Source organism: Nyctereutes procyonoides, unplaced genomic scaffold, assembly GCF_905146905.1.
Source record: "Nyctereutes procyonoides isolate TBG_1078 unplaced genomic scaffold, NYPRO_anot_genome, whole genome shotgun sequence".
Classification (NCBI taxonomy): domain Eukaryota; kingdom Metazoa; phylum Chordata; class Mammalia; order Carnivora; family Canidae; genus Nyctereutes; species Nyctereutes procyonoides.
The window spans coordinates 46,010,371-46,031,144 of record NW_026575140.1 but is presented as its reverse complement, the minus strand read 5'-3'; the positions used below and the strand labels follow the sequence as shown (position 1 = coordinate 46,031,144).

General features: G+C 33.6%; 1 protein-coding gene across 10 annotated transcripts in view; it reads right to left on the bottom strand.

Moving 5' to 3' along the window:
• MIER1 (MIER1 transcriptional regulator) overlaps positions 1-20,774 on the bottom strand; it is a 58,471-nt gene that overhangs the window by 10,789 nt on the left and 26,908 nt on the right. For all 10 annotated transcript variants that reach the window (XM_055304807.1, XM_055304799.1, XM_055304798.1 and 7 more), the window contains 7 exons: positions 16,556-16,717; positions 15,894-16,026; positions 14,176-14,240; positions 10,746-10,818; positions 4,010-4,161; positions 3,013-3,094; positions 1,791-1,885 (listed from right to left, as the gene is read on the bottom strand). In XM_055304807.1, the coding sequence (XP_055160782.1) occupies positions 1,791-1,885; positions 3,013-3,094; positions 4,010-4,161; positions 10,746-10,818; positions 14,176-14,240; positions 15,894-16,026; positions 16,556-16,717 (762 nt within the window). The remainder of the gene's footprint in view (positions 1-1,790; positions 1,886-3,012; positions 3,095-4,009; positions 4,162-10,745; positions 10,819-14,175; positions 14,241-15,893; positions 16,027-16,555; positions 16,718-20,774) is intronic.

The window sequence follows — 20,774 nt, the reverse complement described above, 5'->3', positions numbered from 1 at the left end:
ACTACTGCCCTCTTTTTGTTCATTGTAACTAGTAAATTACATATAGATGGGTCAGGTGACTTCTCTAATACTGAAATATCACCATCTCAAATATTTATAAAGAAATCAAGGTCTTACTTCCAATATTATGTTAAACACTTTTTTGGCTAGTCACTTCAAGTCACCTATTAAGTTCTTATTCCCTAAAAGGGCTTTTGGTGGGGTGTTCAGGGGTTTCTTATTGCTAAGAGCTATCTTACCACCTTATCACTCCAGGAGTCCCCTCCATAGATAATGCAGCATGGTTTGGTCAACAGTGTTTGAATCCAAGCAGCAGTGCTAGAAAACTCTTTTATTCCAAAATGTTGCTCCATTCAACCATGAAACAATGTATTTTTTTTGTTTTTTATGGTCAGAAACATACATGTTTAATCATTAGTATAATGCACTACTTACACAGAATATTCCCTTATGTTAGAGGTAATCAGGTGGTTTGGACACAACACTAAGGGGTAGAACACACTTTTAACACCAATGCTAAGACTTAAAATTTCTCTTAGTAGTTATATTTTATGTCAGCTATCAAAATTAAGATAATCAAGAGTAAACTACTTAGGGATGCTTGGGTGGCTCAGCTGGTTGAACTCTTGATTTCAGCTCAGGTCATGATCTTAGGGTTGTGGGATCAAGCCCCATGGCAAACTTCGTGCTGGGCATGGAGCCTGCTTAAGATTCTCAACCCCTACACTCTCTCTCTTAAAAAATAAAATTAAAAAACAAAAAACAAAAAACTAGGTAATGCACAACAAAAATAAGAAAAATAAACTCACAGGATTTATAAGCAACTATTTATAGAACATAAAAATAGTTAAATATGTTGAAACAAATTAAGTGGACACCATCCAATTACATCTAGAGGTATAAAAAGAAGAATGTGATGACAGACTATTTAGAACTCAGTCAACTCCATCCTAGACAAGCCATCACTCAAAACTCAGATACTATCTTTACGGAAACATGGAAAGCCAAGTTCCTTGTCATTTCTTTTCACTAAAATTGTTATATTTATATAAGCCTAGAAATTACTTAATTCCCTCCATTTAAACTGAGATTTTAATTTTGCACATCCTAATTTCCCACAGACAATACATTTTTCTATTCTATAGAATTGTACAATTACTATTAAAAATCTTACCTGATTTTAGTGTTAAAGAGAATTAAACCTAAAAATAAACCTGCAAGTAATTACGAAGTTCTTTTTGGCATACGCTGACATTATAATTGATATTATCAATATGGAATGATAAATGAGTCATGTTAAATAAAATTGTCAAATTACAAAATTATAATGTATAACATAAAGCTGATTTATTGAGATAGTCTTCTAGAAAATTAAATCTTAATTAAAACCAAATTAAATACTGAGTGTCTGATTTTAGACACTCAGGACTTAAATGTAAAAGAAATTTTAATTGTAAATATTGTCATATTAAAAATGTTTTAAAGCTTCAAGATTATTTTAAAGACCAGTCCATTAAAAAATGTCACAAGTTTGTGGAAAACAGCTTTAAGTAATTACATTGTATACACACATCCCACCAAGAAGTTGATTAATATGTTTGCATAGCAGTCCAATTCTTAAAGGCTTCAATATCATATGCCAGGAAGTCTAGGTATGCTTATAATTCCTGAAAAACCAATGTATTAAAACATTTATTATAGAATCTTTAACATTAGGAAGTAATTAAGATATAAAATGATCTAGGTTAACTATCTTTTTATAAATGAGAGAACATTTTATCATTACTTACTTTATTAGCCTGAATCAAATGAAAATCCTTCCCATAGGCTTTCAGCCCTTGTTCAAAATTTCTACATTCTTCTTCTGTCCAAACAGATAATTCCTCTGATAAAATGGGAGAGAAAACTGTTAAAGCAATATTTTCCTAAATATTGTACATAAAGTCATAAATAAAAATGTAAGTTTCTAATAACAATAAGGGAAGTATTTTATTCCTGAGCTCTATTATCGATGGCTGCAAAAGATGAAGTGATAAAAACTCTGTATTTAATAAAATTTTGGGTGATTTGATCCCTAATTCTCCAACCTCAACTTGGATCATTTTCTCCTTTATGATCTAACTATACTAGCCACCTTACATTTCTTTAAATTCACTAGGTTCTTTCTCACTTTAGACTTTGTGATGCTATTATTCCCTTTGCCTATAATCATTTTCTGCCTTACTCTCTTTTCACCTACCTCATTTGTTTACAGCCCAGCAAAAATATCACTTTGTTCTATAAACTTTCCCTAAAAGCCTCACTCTTCCCCCAAATTAGGTTAAGTCCTACTGCAATAAATTTGAGTTATACCCTCTAATTCTCCTTAGAAGAACTCGTAACTATTTCTCAGCTTCCCTAACCTAGGCTCTAAGCACCAATGAGGGCAGGGGTTTTGTTTATAATTATGTCTTCAGAGCTTAGCAGGTCCTCCAATTTTTGTTGAACCGTTTGCTATGTAATGATACATAAACTGTGTTCTTAGTGAAGTAGGGTGAGAGCCATTTTAGACTAAAAAAAAATAAAAAACTGGATTGATTTTAGTTATGGCTTCATTACTTATAAATTATGTTTGCCTCGGCAAAGGTATTTCAGTTCAGAGATCACAGTCTCATCATTCTGAAAGTAAGGTAGAAACTGTCACATTCTAGAGTTCATAGGACTATTATTAGCAAGATCAAATAAGAAAATATTTAATAAAAATGCCCTGAAATTGAAATCCATCATGTATTTTTATTGTAGTGGCCTTACTTTCCCATAAAGGATGAACAGCCTTAATCCCATAATGCTTGTTATATATAAGTTATTTAACAAGTCACAAGTTATTTGTCACTCAGCAAGTACTTACTGAACTCAGAAAGATCAGGATTATTAAGCTTAGGATATAACTATGTAGATTGAAGATCTAAAGTTTATTAAATTTCTGCTAAGTCATGAAACCAAATAAAAATGTAATACATTTTTTATGTTTACCTCTAGCTGCTTTTACATTAAATCTTAATCTTCTCAATGCTTCTTCTGTGTCAAAATTGCATTTAACCAATTCATATAACGCCTAGAAAAATAAAATGGTTCAGTATGTGACTCTTCACAAAGTTCAAGGCTACAATTTCTTAAGAAAGTAAAAGCTCTTCCTGAATCCAATGTTTGGAAAACAAATAATTCTAGTGAATGCAACACACAGAGCACTACAGAAAAACAAATTCAATCCTGATAATTAGTGTCTAAATACTTAGAAAACAGGATAAGCTAATACTCTTAACTTGGCAGGCATACTAGCTCAGAAATTTAAAAATGAAAAGAAACTATTTTATAAAAATCACGAATCCCTTCTTTTTGGCTTTTTGCTGTTCCATTCAAATTTAAATCAGAAAAGCAAAGCATTGATGATAAAAGGTAAAAAAAAAAAAAAAGGCTGTTATCAGGTTCATGGTAGGCATTGGTCTATCATATATCCCTGATAACATTATTCCAGATATGCATTCCCAAGTTGATGACATCCACAGGTTCTTAGGGACATCCAACGGAACTTCAAAAATCCTAATAAGTATATACACAGGCAAAAGGAGTCTTTTTTTTTTTGGCTGAAATGATACTAATGAAGTGAGTGTGCATGCTAGTTATTTCAGATTCCCCACAGATGACAGTATAGCAATTTTGGTATACAGTATAGAATAATGTGAGAGCATTTGCCTCTATAAATGTAAATCTATAATATACAAATATATATGGTTATTTAGGGAAAATTTTTAGTTATTTATTTTTTTAAATTGAACTATAGTATAGAACTGTATTATATTAGTTCAAAGTATACAATACAGTGCCTGAACAACTGTACACATTACGCTACGCTCACAAGAGTCACCATACAAGGCTATTAGAACACCATTGACTACATTCCCTATGCTGTCCCTTTCATTCCTGTGACTTACTCATTCCATAATGAAATAGTTATTTCTTACTCGTGTACCTGTTCATTGTCTTTTATGTGAGATCCTTCAGGAATTGCTTCTACACCTTTCTCATCACCTGTTCTTCTCGATGCATCCTTAAGAAATACAATCACTTTATCTTCTGGTAAGTACTCAGGATCCCACAGGAGCTGATCATCGTTTTCATATACTAAAGTAGTAAAACATAACGTTAAAAAAAGCCAAAAATTGTTCAAGTTTGTGTTAAACCACTATCATTGAATGAATAACTCATACTTAAGAGCCAAAATGTTGAGAACTGAGAGGTAAAGTGTGGTCCTAATACTTGCCCACCTTTGTTCTTGGGCCATATTTATAGCCTTAGCGATTTAAGCAATCTAAAGAGAGAGATACCACTTGATAGCTCTTATCACAAGCTAAAATGACTTAGTTTGATTTTACCAACTCCAAGATTTCTTGGTTTGAATTGTACCCCACCACCACTTACTACCTATATGACCCTGGGCATACAGAATGACCTGCTCTCTGCCCCATCTGCAAAATGAGGATAAAAACACTATCATATAGAGTTGTAAAGATTTATACCACTTTAGAACAATTCTGGCATATATTAAGGTTCAATGGATGTTACCTATAATTTTTGAAGTAAGATATCTAAAAGAATGCTCACCAAATGTCAACACTGTTTATTACTTGGTAAGATTTGGGGTAATTTTTCTTACTTTTATGTATTCTTCTATGAAACTTAAAAATGTATTATAATGAACATAAATTATTTTCATAAAACAAAAGTCTTTCCTTTTTTAAAAAAAAGCATGTAGCTTTCGTCAGAATTCCCATTATAATAAGACTAAAGCCTAAATCCCATCATGATTTACAAAGTGAAAGGAAAGGAGGAAAACCTAAGATGAGAGTGCCTTATGTGATTCTAAGTGACAAGATGATGGAAACATAGATAAAATTAAGGAACAATCACAAGACAGAAAAAAATACAAGAAATGTGGCACCATTGCAGCTAGGTGAAGAAGATATTTCAAGGAGTACTAGACTGGTTCAATGCTGTTAAATGGCCAATATGAAAACTGAAATAGGTATGTTGGATGTACTAACAAGGAGGAGGAGGTTTCAGAGCTTCTTCTGTGCAGAGACAGAAGCCAAGGTCACACTGGAGATGACTGAAGAGTACATGGAAGGAGAAGAAAGAAAGCAGAGGACTTCTGAAAAGTTCAGCTGCAAGAGAGGAGATGGGATAACATCCAGAAGAAAGTTTCTGGTTTTGTTGGTTTTAAATGTGGGAGACAGTTACTTAAATGACAACAGGAAGAGGGCCAGCTAAAGAAAAATTGTGAATTTAAGAGATAGAGGCTAACTGATAGCACCAAAGTTCCTGTGTTATGAAAAAGGAATAAACAGCTAAGCATCTCCTATGTATCAGGCGCTATGTTAGTTATTTTCATATAAATTACCTTGTCTCACACTCCACCACCACTACACATATACACTTTAAAATATCCTTCTATCTTTCTGTTCCCCAAAACAGATACATTCTTCTTTAAAGTACAAGGACAATCTCTAGAAAATCTTCATTAGTAAATCTCACTCCTTTTCTAACCTGATAATATAATCTTAGTCAAACTTTAAATTGTAAATACAATAAAAATGTCAAGATAAAGTGAATTTGGATACACTACTGATTTTTGTTCTCTGCTTAGCCTCTGTTCACCAAAGGGGGGAGAGGTATAGTTTTCGTGTTCTTCAGACTGATGGGTGGAAGGTGGAAGGTGGACAAGGTCTTATAAAGGAAACCCTAAGAATCATGGAAGGTGATCTCTGAGTCCTTGTGTTCTCCCACTTAAATATCCCTATGTTGTGCCTATGAAATAAGCACAAATGACCTGGAAGATATTTCTGGAATCATTCTGTAAGTTTTAGGTAGCCAAAGGATGCAGGGATATTTAAAGTAAGTACACAAACAACAGCAGATGGCGCTAAGTGATAAGCCAGACCCCTAGAACTGTAACAAGACAGCCAGACAGGCTGACCCTGAGAACACATCTCATTTTATACAATTACAACATACTAAAAAATAACCATGGATGAGAACAACTAGTATTACCACAGAGAATAAACCACATTGCCTTTACTGGTTCCAGAGATAGACCAAATTGTTTTCCACTTGTTTCACTCTAAATAAAATATGAGTTTTGACTATGATCTAGATAAAACAGGCAACACCACCGATTTTTATTAAATGTCTGTTGTAGAACTAAATGCCAAGAAATCAGAAGAACATCACTAAGAACACACACTAAAATACATGAGAAATAACATCTATAAGTAAAATATAAAAACTATAAAAGCAACAAAAAGAAACAAATACCCTTTATTAAATGGTTTTGTAATTACATGATGGATTTTGTTTTGTTTTGTTTTTTTTTACATGATGGATTTTGAAAGATCACAATTACTGAAATGTAAGAGCATCTTCTGAAACTATTTCTAAATGAATTATGAAGCCTAAACATTACAATCTTTAAAAAGCAACCACAAATATATAATGGCGGATACAACCTAACATGTGATTCTAAGTAAGTGAGAGCTCTGCAGACAGGAGTATACTTAGTGTATTAACATAAGTTAGCTAGGGAAGTGCTTACTATGGCATTGTAAGTAACAAATTAAGCTTGTCAAATAAACAAAATGGGTTGTCAAAATAATTTAACAAAGTTCACTGGGTGTGTGGGTAGTGGGAGGTACTAATGTAGATACCTGAGAAACCACCATCAAAAACCACAAACTTCAGCAATCTGGGAAATTAATTCCCAATGAATAAATTTATTAACTTTCAGTTTTAAGAAAAAAAGTGTTATTCCACTTTTAATACCTTAATAAAAATTCAATCTAATCAATACTTTATGAGGCTAAAAATGCATAATTAGTTATGGTATAATAATGAAGTTTACAACAAAAATTCCCACATTCTTTAAAAGTGACACTGTGATTAATGAATGACCTATATTTTAATAAGTTGTCTAACAGAGCTTTTCTAAATACAGGCTAAATGAACTGTCTTTTCAACAATATTATCATCAACTAAAGATAACATGTGTACATTTCTCAGTAACAATCAGTAATTTTTCACGTGTTCATTATGAACAATTTACATGGTCCTTTGCTATTCACTACTTCCTAATTTCTAGCCATCATTTCCTTACTCTAAAATTCTACCATGCAAGCATCAAAATTAGGGAAGTACCTTAGCTCCTTCCTTTGACCTTTATCCCTATAAGTAGACTAACTAATTCTCAGTCAGTCTAGTTCAGGGTTCTCAATCTCAGCAGTACTGACATTTTGGGTAAATAATTATCGGGTGGGGGTAGGGTGTAGGGCAGTGATAGCAGCCCTCTACGTTTTAAGATGTTCACCAGCATTTAATTCAGTCTTATCACAAGAACTGCAGTGTTCAGTTTAGTTCATGAAAGAAACAATAAAACACACAGGGAAATGAAAAATCATGCTTTTCATCTACTCAACACTTCTTTGGGAATTAAATCATTTCCATTTGGTCTGAGTGGGGCTGACACCACACCCTGGAGCCCCAAGAACATATAAATGAGCCAAAGCAAGTCAATACTCACTCTTCTCTCTCGTCACAGTAATTACTTCTGGCTGAGTGTGACTCAAGCTAAGTCCATAAAGGTTCTCTCTAGGACTTTTGTGGGAGCAAAGGTGGATGTGAAAGTTATCATTTTTGTTGGTTCTCTAGCTACAAGGACAGTGTAAAATATAAGCCAGGAGTTCCCAGCTCTTATTTTGTCTGGCAAGGAAGGAAAGAGGGAAAGGGGAAGGACAGTTGATATAATAATAACAACCCCAAATCCAGTTATATTTGAAGCCACACAGAACCTTTGTTAAACAATCAGGTAAATTCTTTTTTGCTTAAGCTAACTGAACTGGGTTTTTTTTTACCACTTGTAAGTAAAACAGCATAAACTGATGCTTTCTGAAAATCTGAGTAATAAAACCTAAACGTAATGGATAGGATTAATCATCCAGTGAACATTAAGGCCACTCACTGAGCACTTACTATGCACCATACACAATGCTGTTAAAACTACACATAAAAATACCACGTGCAAATCCTTATGAAAGGCTCTGTAAATAAATGCCCTTACAGCTATTTTATAGATGAGGAGAAAAAGTTACGTAAATATGTCCAAGGCCAAATGCCTATGAACTGATCAAAGTTTACTGACTCCATATCAGTTCTGTTAACATTATTCTGTACCTACCTAAAAACTCAACCACCAAATGTTTACTGAGTACCTATGTAATAAATCATACTAGGTATTAAGGATATAAAAATGAATAAACAAATGATCATAATACACTGTGCTCAGTGTAAGTGCTAATTTACATAAATTTAAGAAAATGTTAACAGAGTAGTTGAGATTGTGTAATAATAGATAAAGGTTCAAAGGAAGAGGACTTGAACACATATATATACATATGTGTTTATATATATATATAAACAAATCTTGTTTATATAACTGAAACAGAAGTGTTAACTGATGAAGAATGTATAAGCTGCATGGAGCCTAGTAAAAAAGAAATCAGATATCAGAGGGAGAAAAAACTTATCAGTGTCTCTCCAGGGTACTCAGTAATAAGTTTGCCTTGTATCAATGAAAAAATTCTAATCCATTTGTTAAATAATTCCTACAGTGAAGACATAAGATATCTTAGTTTAGTGGCATTTTTATCAAAATCACTCAAACCAAATGCTCTCCCTTTTGAATGTGTGCTCACCAAACCAATGAAAAATATCTTGCAAACTTTATCCTGTAAGGGAAAGAATGTACTAATCCATCAGTATTCTTTTGACAGTTTTTTTCTAAGGGTATAGTTTACCTAAGTTTCACAGGAGGGTACCCTAAGTGGTGACAAATTCTGAGAATTATGACAAAAGTTAGAATTCCTAGAAATACAAAACTGAGGAAAGTCCCTCTATCACAGTGACCCCTCCAACACAGTATCACTCTACTAAATCTATGTTGATTCTCACACAATCTAAAATGCTTTAGGTTCACACAATGAGAAAGCTTCATAAATCAACTTTCCTGGAAAAAAACTACGTATAATTGCTTTTTAAAATTATAATAAAACTGAAAGCATTAAGCCAAAATTTAAAACACTGATATTAGAGATCATGATAATTTAGTGTGATATGACAATATAAACATGTATTAAAACACATTAAGATATAAGTAAAAAAAAAAGATGTAAGTAAAACTATCTTTAAAAGCTCTAACACTCACCTGCCACATATAAAACCAAGATATTTTCCTAGATACCTACAAAACACAAAATTTTCTAGAACAGACCTATTATTTTTCAGTCAGAACTTAAAAAAAATTAATTTATTAGAAGTAATGTTTAACTTTCAGTTCTTTAAGTTGGAGAAAGAACTCAATGGTGAACATGCACTAATCATTATATAGCATATAAGCAAAGCATAGCATTCAAAATTCAATTACAAATATAAATACAAATGCCAATGGTTCACTTATTTTTGCAAACATTACAATGTATTCAGAACAAAACATATGTACAGGATTTCACTATATAAAATGTCACTCCATACTGACATCTTTAACATTCCTGTATATTGCAGGAATTAACTTGAAAGTGAGCACAATTATTACTGGTATGATAAAACATTTTTGCGTCACTAGAATTTATTGGCCTGTGGTGTTCCCTTAATTGCCTCTTGTCTACTGCTTGCCCTGAAAGCAGGTACATACTTAATGTATAAAGGAATTTTTTTTTAAAGATTTTATTTATTTATTCATGAGAGAGACAGAGACAGAGAGAGGCAGAGACACAGGCAGAGGGAGAAGCAGGCTTCATGCAGGAAGCCCGATGTGGGACTTGATCCCAGAACTCCAGGATCACACCCTGGGCTGAAGGTGGTGCTAAACCGTTGAGCCACCTGGGCTGTCCTAAAAGAAGTTTTTAGAGAGAATAGTAAAAGAGAAGCAAAAGAATTCTACAACTCTGAAAGGCTCTGCATACGTAAACTGAAAGGTGAAGAAGACAACTGAAATAAAAAGAAATGGAAGAGAAATTTCTAGCACTGAGTGATCTCATACTACACATGAACTCATTAGAAACACACATTTCTGGAAGTCATCCAAAAAGAATAATCTGAAACAGATTTAAGTCCTTAAGTATATTATGTTACTTGAAGTTTAAGTATTTATGACTTACCTTACAATTCTCAGATAAAATGATGGGAAAAAAATATTTACAAATTTCAGCACAGACGTTTTCCCAAATTATTTTACAAATAAACAAATATCAAAGTACTCAATTTTAGTAATACTGAAAGTTTTAACACTTAAAGCTTTTTATATTATTGTTTGCTTGAGTTTTTTTAAACCTAATAGCTTCACCAAACAAAAAATAACCTTTTAAATTTAAATTATACATGTTACAAAAAAAAGTATATTCAGAGTATTTTATATATGAAAAAAATTAAAAGCTGAGATGTTTTAACTCAGTATCAAAAAGGCATTCATTTTTTTTTTCTTGCTAGATTTCTATGGAGGAAACTGGAAAAACAAAAAACATGTATCTTCTTATAAAAATAATGAAGGGTCCTCTTTCATAAATCAGTAAGGTAACAAACTATCATGTCTTATTCCCTATAAAGTAACAATTCATCACTTCAAAAGCATGAATTTAAGCTTTGTAACTTTACTAATAACCCACCTTTTTCATTTTCTTTGTATCTACAAATGCCGACTGGAATCTCTGCTTGAAACATGGAGCCCACCATAATCTCCTATTTAAAAATAACATAACACACTAGGTAAGACCCAGTAACACAGATTTTATATCCATTTTTTAGCTTAACCATTTTCCTGGGTAAAGTGTTCATGGTTTCTCAGTCATAAAAGATACAACCAATTAACTACCTCAGAGGAGTATTGTGAGGATGAATGAGTTAACAATAGATAAGGGCTTGGATATGATTGGATGAAAACATTAGTAATAATGGGGTATAATGCAATATACACAATGAATACGAGCTTTACTTCAAAATATGGAGAAAAAGAAATAAAAATGAATTCTTATAATTCAATTAATAAGATAACTGCAAACACCCTGAAAAACAAAATTAAATTCAGCTATTTTAAGATATTTACACTCTAAACTATAAACCCTGGGTCAGCATTATCAGAGTCACCTGGGAAATTGTTAGAAATGTAAATACTCAAGTTCCACCTGAGACCTACTGAACCAAAAACTCTGGGGATGGGACTCAGGAAGTAGTATTTCAACAAGCTGTCCCGGTGATTCCAACACAGACTTCAGTCTGAGAACTACAGGTTTAAAGTAACAAAAAGGATTTGTATAAAGCTTAGTAGAGGCCAAATGTATGAAACTCTAAACCAAATGGATAAGCAGGATAGTGCCTGACTTTCATAAAAACAGTACAAAATGAAAAAAGTAACCTCCCCAAAACATAATTAAAATCCTATTTTAGGAAACATGATCATCAAATCTATGTAGTCAAATCACAGATTAGGGGGAAACTGGCTGCTCAGAAAGATAATGAGATCACCACCGATGAGATATTACAAAACAGAGGGATCAAGATTACAGACCCTCCTTTATCTGGTAGCTAAATGTTAAGAATAAATTCACCATGTTTTCAAAATGAAGACCTAGGCAGAAAAGTTGCAAGTTTAAGGTAAAAGATTAGCGATTAAATAGTTTAGGGGCACCTAGGTGGTACAGTCAGCTAAGCATCCAACTCTTGGTTTCAGCTCAGGTTGTGATCTCATGGTCATGAAATCAAGCCCCGTGTCGGGCTCTGTGCAGAGCCTGCTTGAGATTCTCTCTCCCTCCCCTCCTCCCACCCATGTGTGTGTGCTCTCACTCTCTAATCAATTAAAAAAAAAAATAAGTTTAAATAACTCCTAGGATTTAAACAGTGCCTCTCTTGTTTCTGTCAACCCATTGATATATATCTCATTTTGTCTAGCACAACTCCAAAGACATGTGCTTTGTAATTAATTGCTACATCTATATAGGAAAACCAGTCAATTTTCTAAAGAGAATATCACATGAAAATTTTCTCTACTCTTATAGGAGAACTTTCTTTCCTTATTAAAAAAAAAAAGAGTACCCTATCATCACTTCTTGTGCCTCTTTTACCTTTACTTCCAATGCCTACCAGAAAATAAGTTCTCAACCCTCCTTGTCTGAGGCACTTCTAAAAATATCAATGCCTGGATCTATTCCAAACCAATTAAATTAGAATCTCAGGACAAAGGCCCTGGATATCAGTATTTAAAAATTCTCTAAGTGATCTAACATGGAGCCAGGTTTGAGCTTCTGTACTAGTACAAAAATAAGACAACTCATTTTTCCTACTGAATTTAGAACACTTCTTTTTACCTGCTGATTTGTTCTGTAGGGAAGGGAAGGGAAATAGCATCTAGGAGCATTATGTACAAAGTCTCTTATGTGTAAGTTCCGTTAAATCCTCACCAACTTTGAAAAGGCTAATTTTTATTCCTGTATTATATGTGAGGAGATGACACTCAAAAAATTCATTTTCTCAGGATTGCACTATTAAGTTCTGAGGCTATAGCCTGGACTCAAATTTGATTTCAAAGCTGTCTCCTCTACCCCAGCTTCTAGAAAATAGAAAAATTCACTCTCTTACAAGCCTTAGATGATGAATCTGAATCTTGACAATTTTTACTATACCAAAATCATATTAATACTATGGCCTGTTTTATTACGTTATTTTCCTGAGGAAAGGAATATTCCCTTATGTCTCTCTACTCTGGGCTTTTGTTCCTTCATTAAAAATGAAATAATAATTCAACACTTACTCAAATAATCTATTATATATTTTAGACACAAAAAACAATTTAAGTTCAAGATAAAGTTTAAAGGAATAGTTTAAAAGATACAGAAACTTGAATTTATGGTAGACTATAACAGTTTAAGATGACTTCTAAGGTTTCTAGCTTTTTTCATAATTGCTGCATAGTGTAGGAATCAGGTAAAAGTGAAGAACACTTACCCAATGGGTCACATAAATAGTAACTCTGTGACCCTTGTTTTCGGTCTTCAGCCTCATTATTCATTCATCATTCACTCAAATTAATTAATACATACTGTACAGGGCTAACCTTCACTCCCATTCTAACTGACACCTTCTTTTACCATTCTAACACACTGAAAGACAGTCTCTCTCTTCTAAACATCTCCTTGGACCCCCAGAAATGGATCAATTCTGGCAGAAGACTGCAATCCTTGGGTAGCCCAGTCCAAGTTCATTTGAATACTTCATTCTTCCTAACAGAAACTCTGTAAGTATGAGATGTTCCCTTATTTTAATCAGCAAGGATGTCAGCTCTTTTATAAATTTGCTCCAGGCAAACCAAAAACTATAAACTATCACCACCACAAATAACAACAACAACAAAAAAAAGCCACAGGAAAGACTCAACAGTGTTAACTAAATAACAAGTACAACAAAGTGCAGAAAGCCCACTCAACATGATGTTCAGAGCTACTCTGCTTCCAAAGAAATGACTATTCAGACACTAAATTTAAAATCAGACCTAGGAAAAAGAACAGCAAAAAACAAAACAAAACAATGCAGTTTTATAGAGCACAATCGAGTAAGCTAGCTTAGTAAGAATGACTTCATTTCTTCTATATAAATGATTTGTTCCAATCAATTCTGCATGACATTTTGACACATTTTCCTAGTACCACTGCTTTGTAACAGCCTAAGATTAATTCTTCTACTCAATTGTATAACTAAGTTGTACAGTCATACAATTTTATAATTAAAAATCTAAATTACTAAAATCTACTTAACAAAACCAAAGCCTCAATGCTTTCCCAAATATCTAAATTAGCACTAGTTAAAAATTTCAATTTCTATTCTTGGTTTGAGACTGATTTGCTCAAAAAAGTCAAATTCTTTCTATACCATTATTTTATTTTGTAAAAAAATATTTTTCTCACCTTGATGTATTAAGGGGAAATTTGAAACACTTAAATGTCACAAAAGGGCTTACCTCAACAATACCAATATATAGCTAGTAAAATAATACTTGCTTTTTAATATTAATTTACCTAAATGTTGGGAAAATATGGCTCTAACTACCTTTTTCCAGTCTTCTGATGGAATATAATCTTCATCTTCTTCTGATTCTTCTTCTATTTCACTATCTAGATAAAAGAAGATAGTATTAGAAAATAATCGTTTATCCTATCCACATCTGTATATCTATTATTTTTATATCTACTATCAAACATTTAAGTATGCCTAAAAGTATCTGCAGAATAGGACTAAGATATTTCTGACCAAATACTACCCTGTTTTAAACAAAGCGAAATAACCCATAAAAACTTCCTAGGATAATCTTAGAACACTGTATTCTCAGGAAATGATTTTCTACAAAAAAAATAAGAAAAAATTGAAATAAGCAGGTCAAGATAATCTATTCTTAAACCTAATGTCTTCTTCCCTAATAAAATGACAATTTGGACAAACAAAAACTGGTTTCCAATGAGTGCTCCTTGACACACTGAGAACTTTGTAGCAACACTTTGGAGAGTATAATGAGAGGCTATGTAGGAAAACCTCCATTCTCCCCAACCTGATTTATTCAGAGCAGGCAAGGTGCTATTTGTTTACACTTGGGAATAAGAATGTATTTATAAAAAGGGGTAGGAAATCTGAAAACTATTACACTATTAGCATCTTCTCAACTGTAAAATGGAATACAAAGTTTAAAAGGGTAATATTACATATACAAGTTAAGTCTTCCCACGGAAAAGCTAAGATAAGCAGTATATATAGAGCTTCTCTGCATACATCATAACTGACATACCAGATCAGAAGTATGAAATAAATATTGTTTTAAAAATGCAGTCACTTAGCATCCCACTTTTAAGCAAACTTTGGCAATTTACCTAAGAGAAAAAGGAAAAATACCAAGTTTTCCCCAAACTTAATATTAACACAATTTCAGTAATCTTTCCTTACACTGATACACTTTTCAAGTGTATCAATCTTTGATCAAAATTCACAATAAAATATCATTAGCAGCACTACATTCACTGCTAAACTAAATATGTATCAGAAATCATTAACAGGAAGCAGTAGCCATGTTCAATCAATTATTATATCGCTACATTTCATGAGAGGTTATTGTTCTTCAAATGTTTTTCTTTCTTTTAAAGCACAGAAATCCAAACAAGTTTAAATAACACTAATGGTTGCTTTTCTCTTATCAAAGAGCTGTTATCCATAGTAATGATTCCTGCTTAGAATGAAACACCATGGAGTAGATGAAGCATGCAAATATTCAAGTTATATACATTAAATGTTGTTTCAATTACTGCAGATCTCTGACTAGATCACAACCATAGTAAAATTAGAAGAGTTCTCTGTGTATAACATATTACCACCTCAAGAGTAAGCCAGTTTTTTGAGAACTGGGAGCCACTGATTAGAGAAAGCAATGCTTATGAATATAGCTTAAAAAGGCTAAGAGAAAAGAAAGTAGAAAATGAAAACTGAGGAAAAGACTAGATGAAATAAAAAGATGGTCATGAGACAAATTTAAAGAAATGTTGAGGAAGGAAAAAAGGAACACATTTAAAATCAAGTAGTGTAGTGACACAATAATCTCTGCAATCTACTCATAGACAACAAGGCTCTAACACTGCTAAATGAATAACCCAGAACAAAATACGTTACTGTTCAGCCAGATTTGAGAGTAAAATGAATTCAAACAGATGAATGGAAAAGAAGTGGCATTTTAAATCATATATTTAGTAAAAATTATCCAAACATTAGCAACTAATGGCACTTACTTGTGTCAAAATATTTACATCGACGTGGGCGGATTATTTCTTGGGCATCTTGAGAAGCAACAGATTGTGAGGGATCATCATTGGAAGACTGAGTTTCATCCTCTTGACCTGATGAGTCCTTTATATTCTCTTCCTGTAGAATAATAAACTTCTTTAAGATGTAAGGAAAACTGTTGCAGAGGAAAAGTTACAGGATTCCAAATAAACTAAATGGCTAAGATAAATACACTAAATGCAGTATGGTATTAGTGGAAAAACTGGTGAAATCTGAATTGCCCGTAGTTTAAATAGTATGGTATCAGTTCTTCCTTTTCATAAATATAGCATGGTTACACAAGATACAAATAAACAGGGAAAACTGTGTGAAGAGTACAGAGAAACTCTATACCATATTTGAATTGTTCTATAAATCTAAAATTATTTCAAAACAAAATAAAAAAATTGAATACAAACTATCCATTAGCCTTTATTACTTAAAAAGCAGTAGTATTTTTTTAAAGTTGGTACAAATTTATTTAGAAGAGGCATTCAAAAGAAATCTGGAATGACACAGATGAAACTATTATTTTTCAGGAGTAGGTTACAGGAGACTTCCAAAATTAAGAAATTTTCACTTCAACAAAGATAAAGACTACAATCTTAATAAATGTATATATTCTTACTTTATTTTCCCCACTACAGCCACTGTTATCATCATTATCAGCATCTTCATCATCTTCACCTTCTTCTTCCTCTTCCTCCTCCTCCTCATCTTCTTCAGGTAGTCGAATAGTACTATCATAACCATAAAGACTGAGAAGTTCATGAATTGGCATGTCTCCTTCCTAAATAAATCAAATAAAAAGTTAATTTCTGAATAGGTGAATATTTTATATTCGTGTAATTCACATCTTCATTCCATAGAGATTATCTTATTACAGAACTGTATCAAGAATTCTCAAATCCTAAAAGGAACAAAAAGAATTCTGAAATCCAGGAAAATCCTAGTCTTTCAAGAATTTCTAAAAGAGACTAATCAATTCCAATAGCTAACAACAAAGCCTTTAAGCATAATAAAACATGACACTGGTTTAGAACTGTTCTGTGTAATTCAGTAAATGTATACTGACAGTCAACACTATATACAGATGCTCACACTTAAAATACCATAAATAATTTGGGAGTGGGAAAATATAATTAGAAGAGAGATTGGAAACGAAGTTAACGTACTCAGAAAAGGAGATGAAATTCACAGCCCAGTCCAAACATATTAAAAGAAAATGGTAATGATACAGGAATAATACTGGGTTCTATTAGCCATACTTTCTTTTCTAGGGTTACTTAAAATTATATATAAAACCTGTTAGGCAATCTTTGCTATCTATTTCACAAAACTGTTATATTACCTCCAACCCACAGATGGGGAAACGCAGGCTCAGAAATTAAGCAATCTCTCCCCAAATCATACAAGTTACCAGTAGTAGAGCCAGATTTCAAGTCTAATTCCAAGAGCCCACACTCATAAGTATATCATACTGCCTTAACCAGGGATCAATCCATAATAAATATACCTTCTGAGGGTAAAATGAAGAAAAATCCATATGCAGTGAAATCAAGTTTTCTACAGAAGGTATTCATGCTATAGAAGGTACTCACTCTAATTAGTAATCAAGTGATAATATCAAGTATCAGGGAAATTGAAGCATTCTGACTATAAAAAGAAAATTCTGAGAGCCCTGATCGATGACTTGCAGCAGCCACAACCTGAATGGTGGTAACGCTATCAGGTAAGGAACTACCACTCCAGCTGAATGACCAGCTGGCATACTTAACTGACATCTCCTATTGTGTTTCCTAAAGTGCAATAGCAAACAGTGCTTGAGGTGTTCAAAGACTTAGTTCATGCAGCTATCTGGTCTATGTACCAAGGACCTGGTACAGGAGACAGAAATTTGGAATTAGAAAAGATCAGGATTTAAGAACTAAAGCAGAACTTCAAAATCAAGAAAGTGGAGTAAGAGAAAGATATACAAAAGGTTGGTTGTATACACAATAAGAAACAGGCGCCATAAAGTGTCTTCTATATGCCAGGTCTTTGTGGTAAGTACTTTGATTCCACGATCTTATTCTCTTCTCTGTCCTGAACAAAAGTAGAGTAAGAATATTATGTAATCTCGACAGATCTTTCAAAGTACCAGTGGGAGTATTTACTACCTTTATTTAGAAATAAGAAAACTAAGCAGAAATAAAGACCATGCTCTGACAGGTATTTTCTATTAATACCTAGACCTAACCCCAGCTCCTATTTCCCATGAACTCATTCTGTACCACAAATTAGAATGTATAACAATGGCAGTCACTACTATGAACAAGAGCCAAATAAGTCACTAGCGTTAAGGGCCAAACCAAAAAAAACCCACCTCAACATAAGTTTGCAACTAACATTTATTAAGAATTCATGAAGCACTTCCTATTTATCTCATCTTTAAAACTTCCTTAATATAGATTGCTATTACCTCTAATTTTTATAAGCGAGTTAATGATACTATGAAAGATTACACAAAATGGATATATTATGAATCACATGTCCTCAGGCTCTACCTTTGGTCTGTCATTCAAGAGCAGCAGAATCACCTTAGAGTTTATCAAAACACAGTGCTGGGCCCCACCCCAAAGTTTCTACTACAGCAGGGCAGAGGTGGAGACTGAGTATGCATATTTCCTATGAGCCAGGTAATACTGATGCTCTTGGTATCGGACTACCTTTAGAATCATGTATCTCATGGTATACCTGCAAATTTCCTTTCCAATGGAGAAAATAAAGCTTGATTATTATCTTTACTAAAGTTTATCACTAACACCTGACACCTAGTTCAGTTATGTGTCATAAGAGTATGTGATATACTAAATGCATGAAAAGGAATTGCTTTTAAATCACTTTCAGGAATGTGGAATGTCTCATGTCCATGGTTAGGTCAAGATTCTTTCCTCCTAGATAAGCATTTACAAAGTATGACTCACTTTAGCTCTCTTCCAGGCATCCAAGATGCCAAAAGAAGGCTAAGGGTAAGAAGATGGCCCCAACTCCTGCTGTCATGAGGAAACAGGAAGCCAAGAAGGTAGTCGATCCCATTTGAGAAAAGACCCAAGAATTCTGGTATGGGACGTGATATCCAGCCCAAAAGGGACCGCACCTGCTTTGTCATATGTCCCTGCTATATCCAATTGCAGCAGCGAAGGGCTATTTCTTATAAATATCTGAAATTGCCTCCTGGGATTAACCAGTTCACCCAGGCTTTGGACCACCAAACATCTACTCAACTGCTTAAGCTGGCCCACAAATACAGATCAAAGACACAGAGAAGCAGCAGAGATTGTTGGCCCAGGCAAATGTCCCCATTAAGAGGTCACCTGTCCTCCTAGCAGGGGTTAATACTGTCACCATCTTAGTGTAAAAATGAGAAGGCTCAGCTGGTAGTGATTGCACATGCTGTGGATCCCACTGAGCTGGCTGTCTTCTACCTTGCCCTGTGTTGTAAAAAGGGGAAGGCCAGGCTGGGCCATCTGTGCCACAGGAAGACCTGCAACACTGTCACCTTCACAAAGGTGAACTCAGAAGACAAAGAAGCTCTGGCTAAGCTGGTGGAAGGTATCGGGACCAATTACAATAACAGATATAATGAGATCTGCTGTTACTGGAGAGGCAACATTCTGGGCATAAAGTAGGTGGTTCATACTGCCAAGCAGGAAAAGGCAAAGGCTAAAGAACGGACCACCAAACTGAGCTAAGCGCACACTGCTGAGTGTTCTGCTTATAAAAGTAATTAAAAGTTCTTTTTCAAAAAAAAAAAAAAAAGGAAGAAGAAATATGACTCACTTTACAATTCATTTCTCAAAGAAAAATTTAAAACCACTTATAATATTGGCTAAGCAGAGAACACAGGAGAGTCAAAAGTGGTTGATCACAGTACACTGGAGGAGACTTGAGTGAATGTGAGGAAATCGTAACAGAACTGGCAAATAAAGTCATTTAAGCCAGAGCAAATGACTACTGCACAAGTACAGGAAAAAAAGAATACCCGCATTACTCTGATTAGAGCAGAAGGCATCGTAGTAACTAAAATAAGAAAGTTAAACCTGGTATTTTTACCTACCTTCTCTAGTTATACTTAGTTTCTAGTAGTATATGTTATACCCTACTTTTGACTCCATTTGAGAGTAACTGTTGAGCAGTGATTGACATTGGAAAGACTTAGGGAAAATTATACACATAATAAAATGTTCAAGATGGACTTTGGCAGGGAAAGATCTAATTTGCCAGAGACAGAGCTAGGTTGGAATCCACTGCTATTGTTTACATGTAGTATAATTACAACCTAAACTAAATTAGTGGATGTGGTAAAGAAAAAACTTGAGACCCTGAAGAAATCAAAAAGTAAAGAATGAACTCTTTACCATGAGTAAAGAATGATCAAGAGGTCCTGATGACACTGAATCGGTATTCCAGACACTCCTTGTGCCCAGATACACATTCACAGGACTTCTAAAAATAGTTCTAACAAATATTAAAAACCAAAAAATTAAAAACAGTAAAGTCCTAAAAAGTTCTAATAAACTTCAAAGTTAATTTTAGGTGGCTTCATGTGTAAACAAAATATCCTTGCCTATTCCATCAAGAAAATGCTTAATTTTAAAAACAAGGAGTAACATAGTGGTTTTATGCTTTTGCTTAGGCATTAAGTTTTAACTTAACCTATCACCCAGTATCAAGTTAGAAAGCAACAGGTTCCTAAGCAACAATCAAGACCCACTGAAGAATACAACAGAGTTTGACATTAGTATGGAAAGTATCTTACCTGATCTAAGGTAAAAAGTAAATATCTTTGCAGTAAAACACAGCTA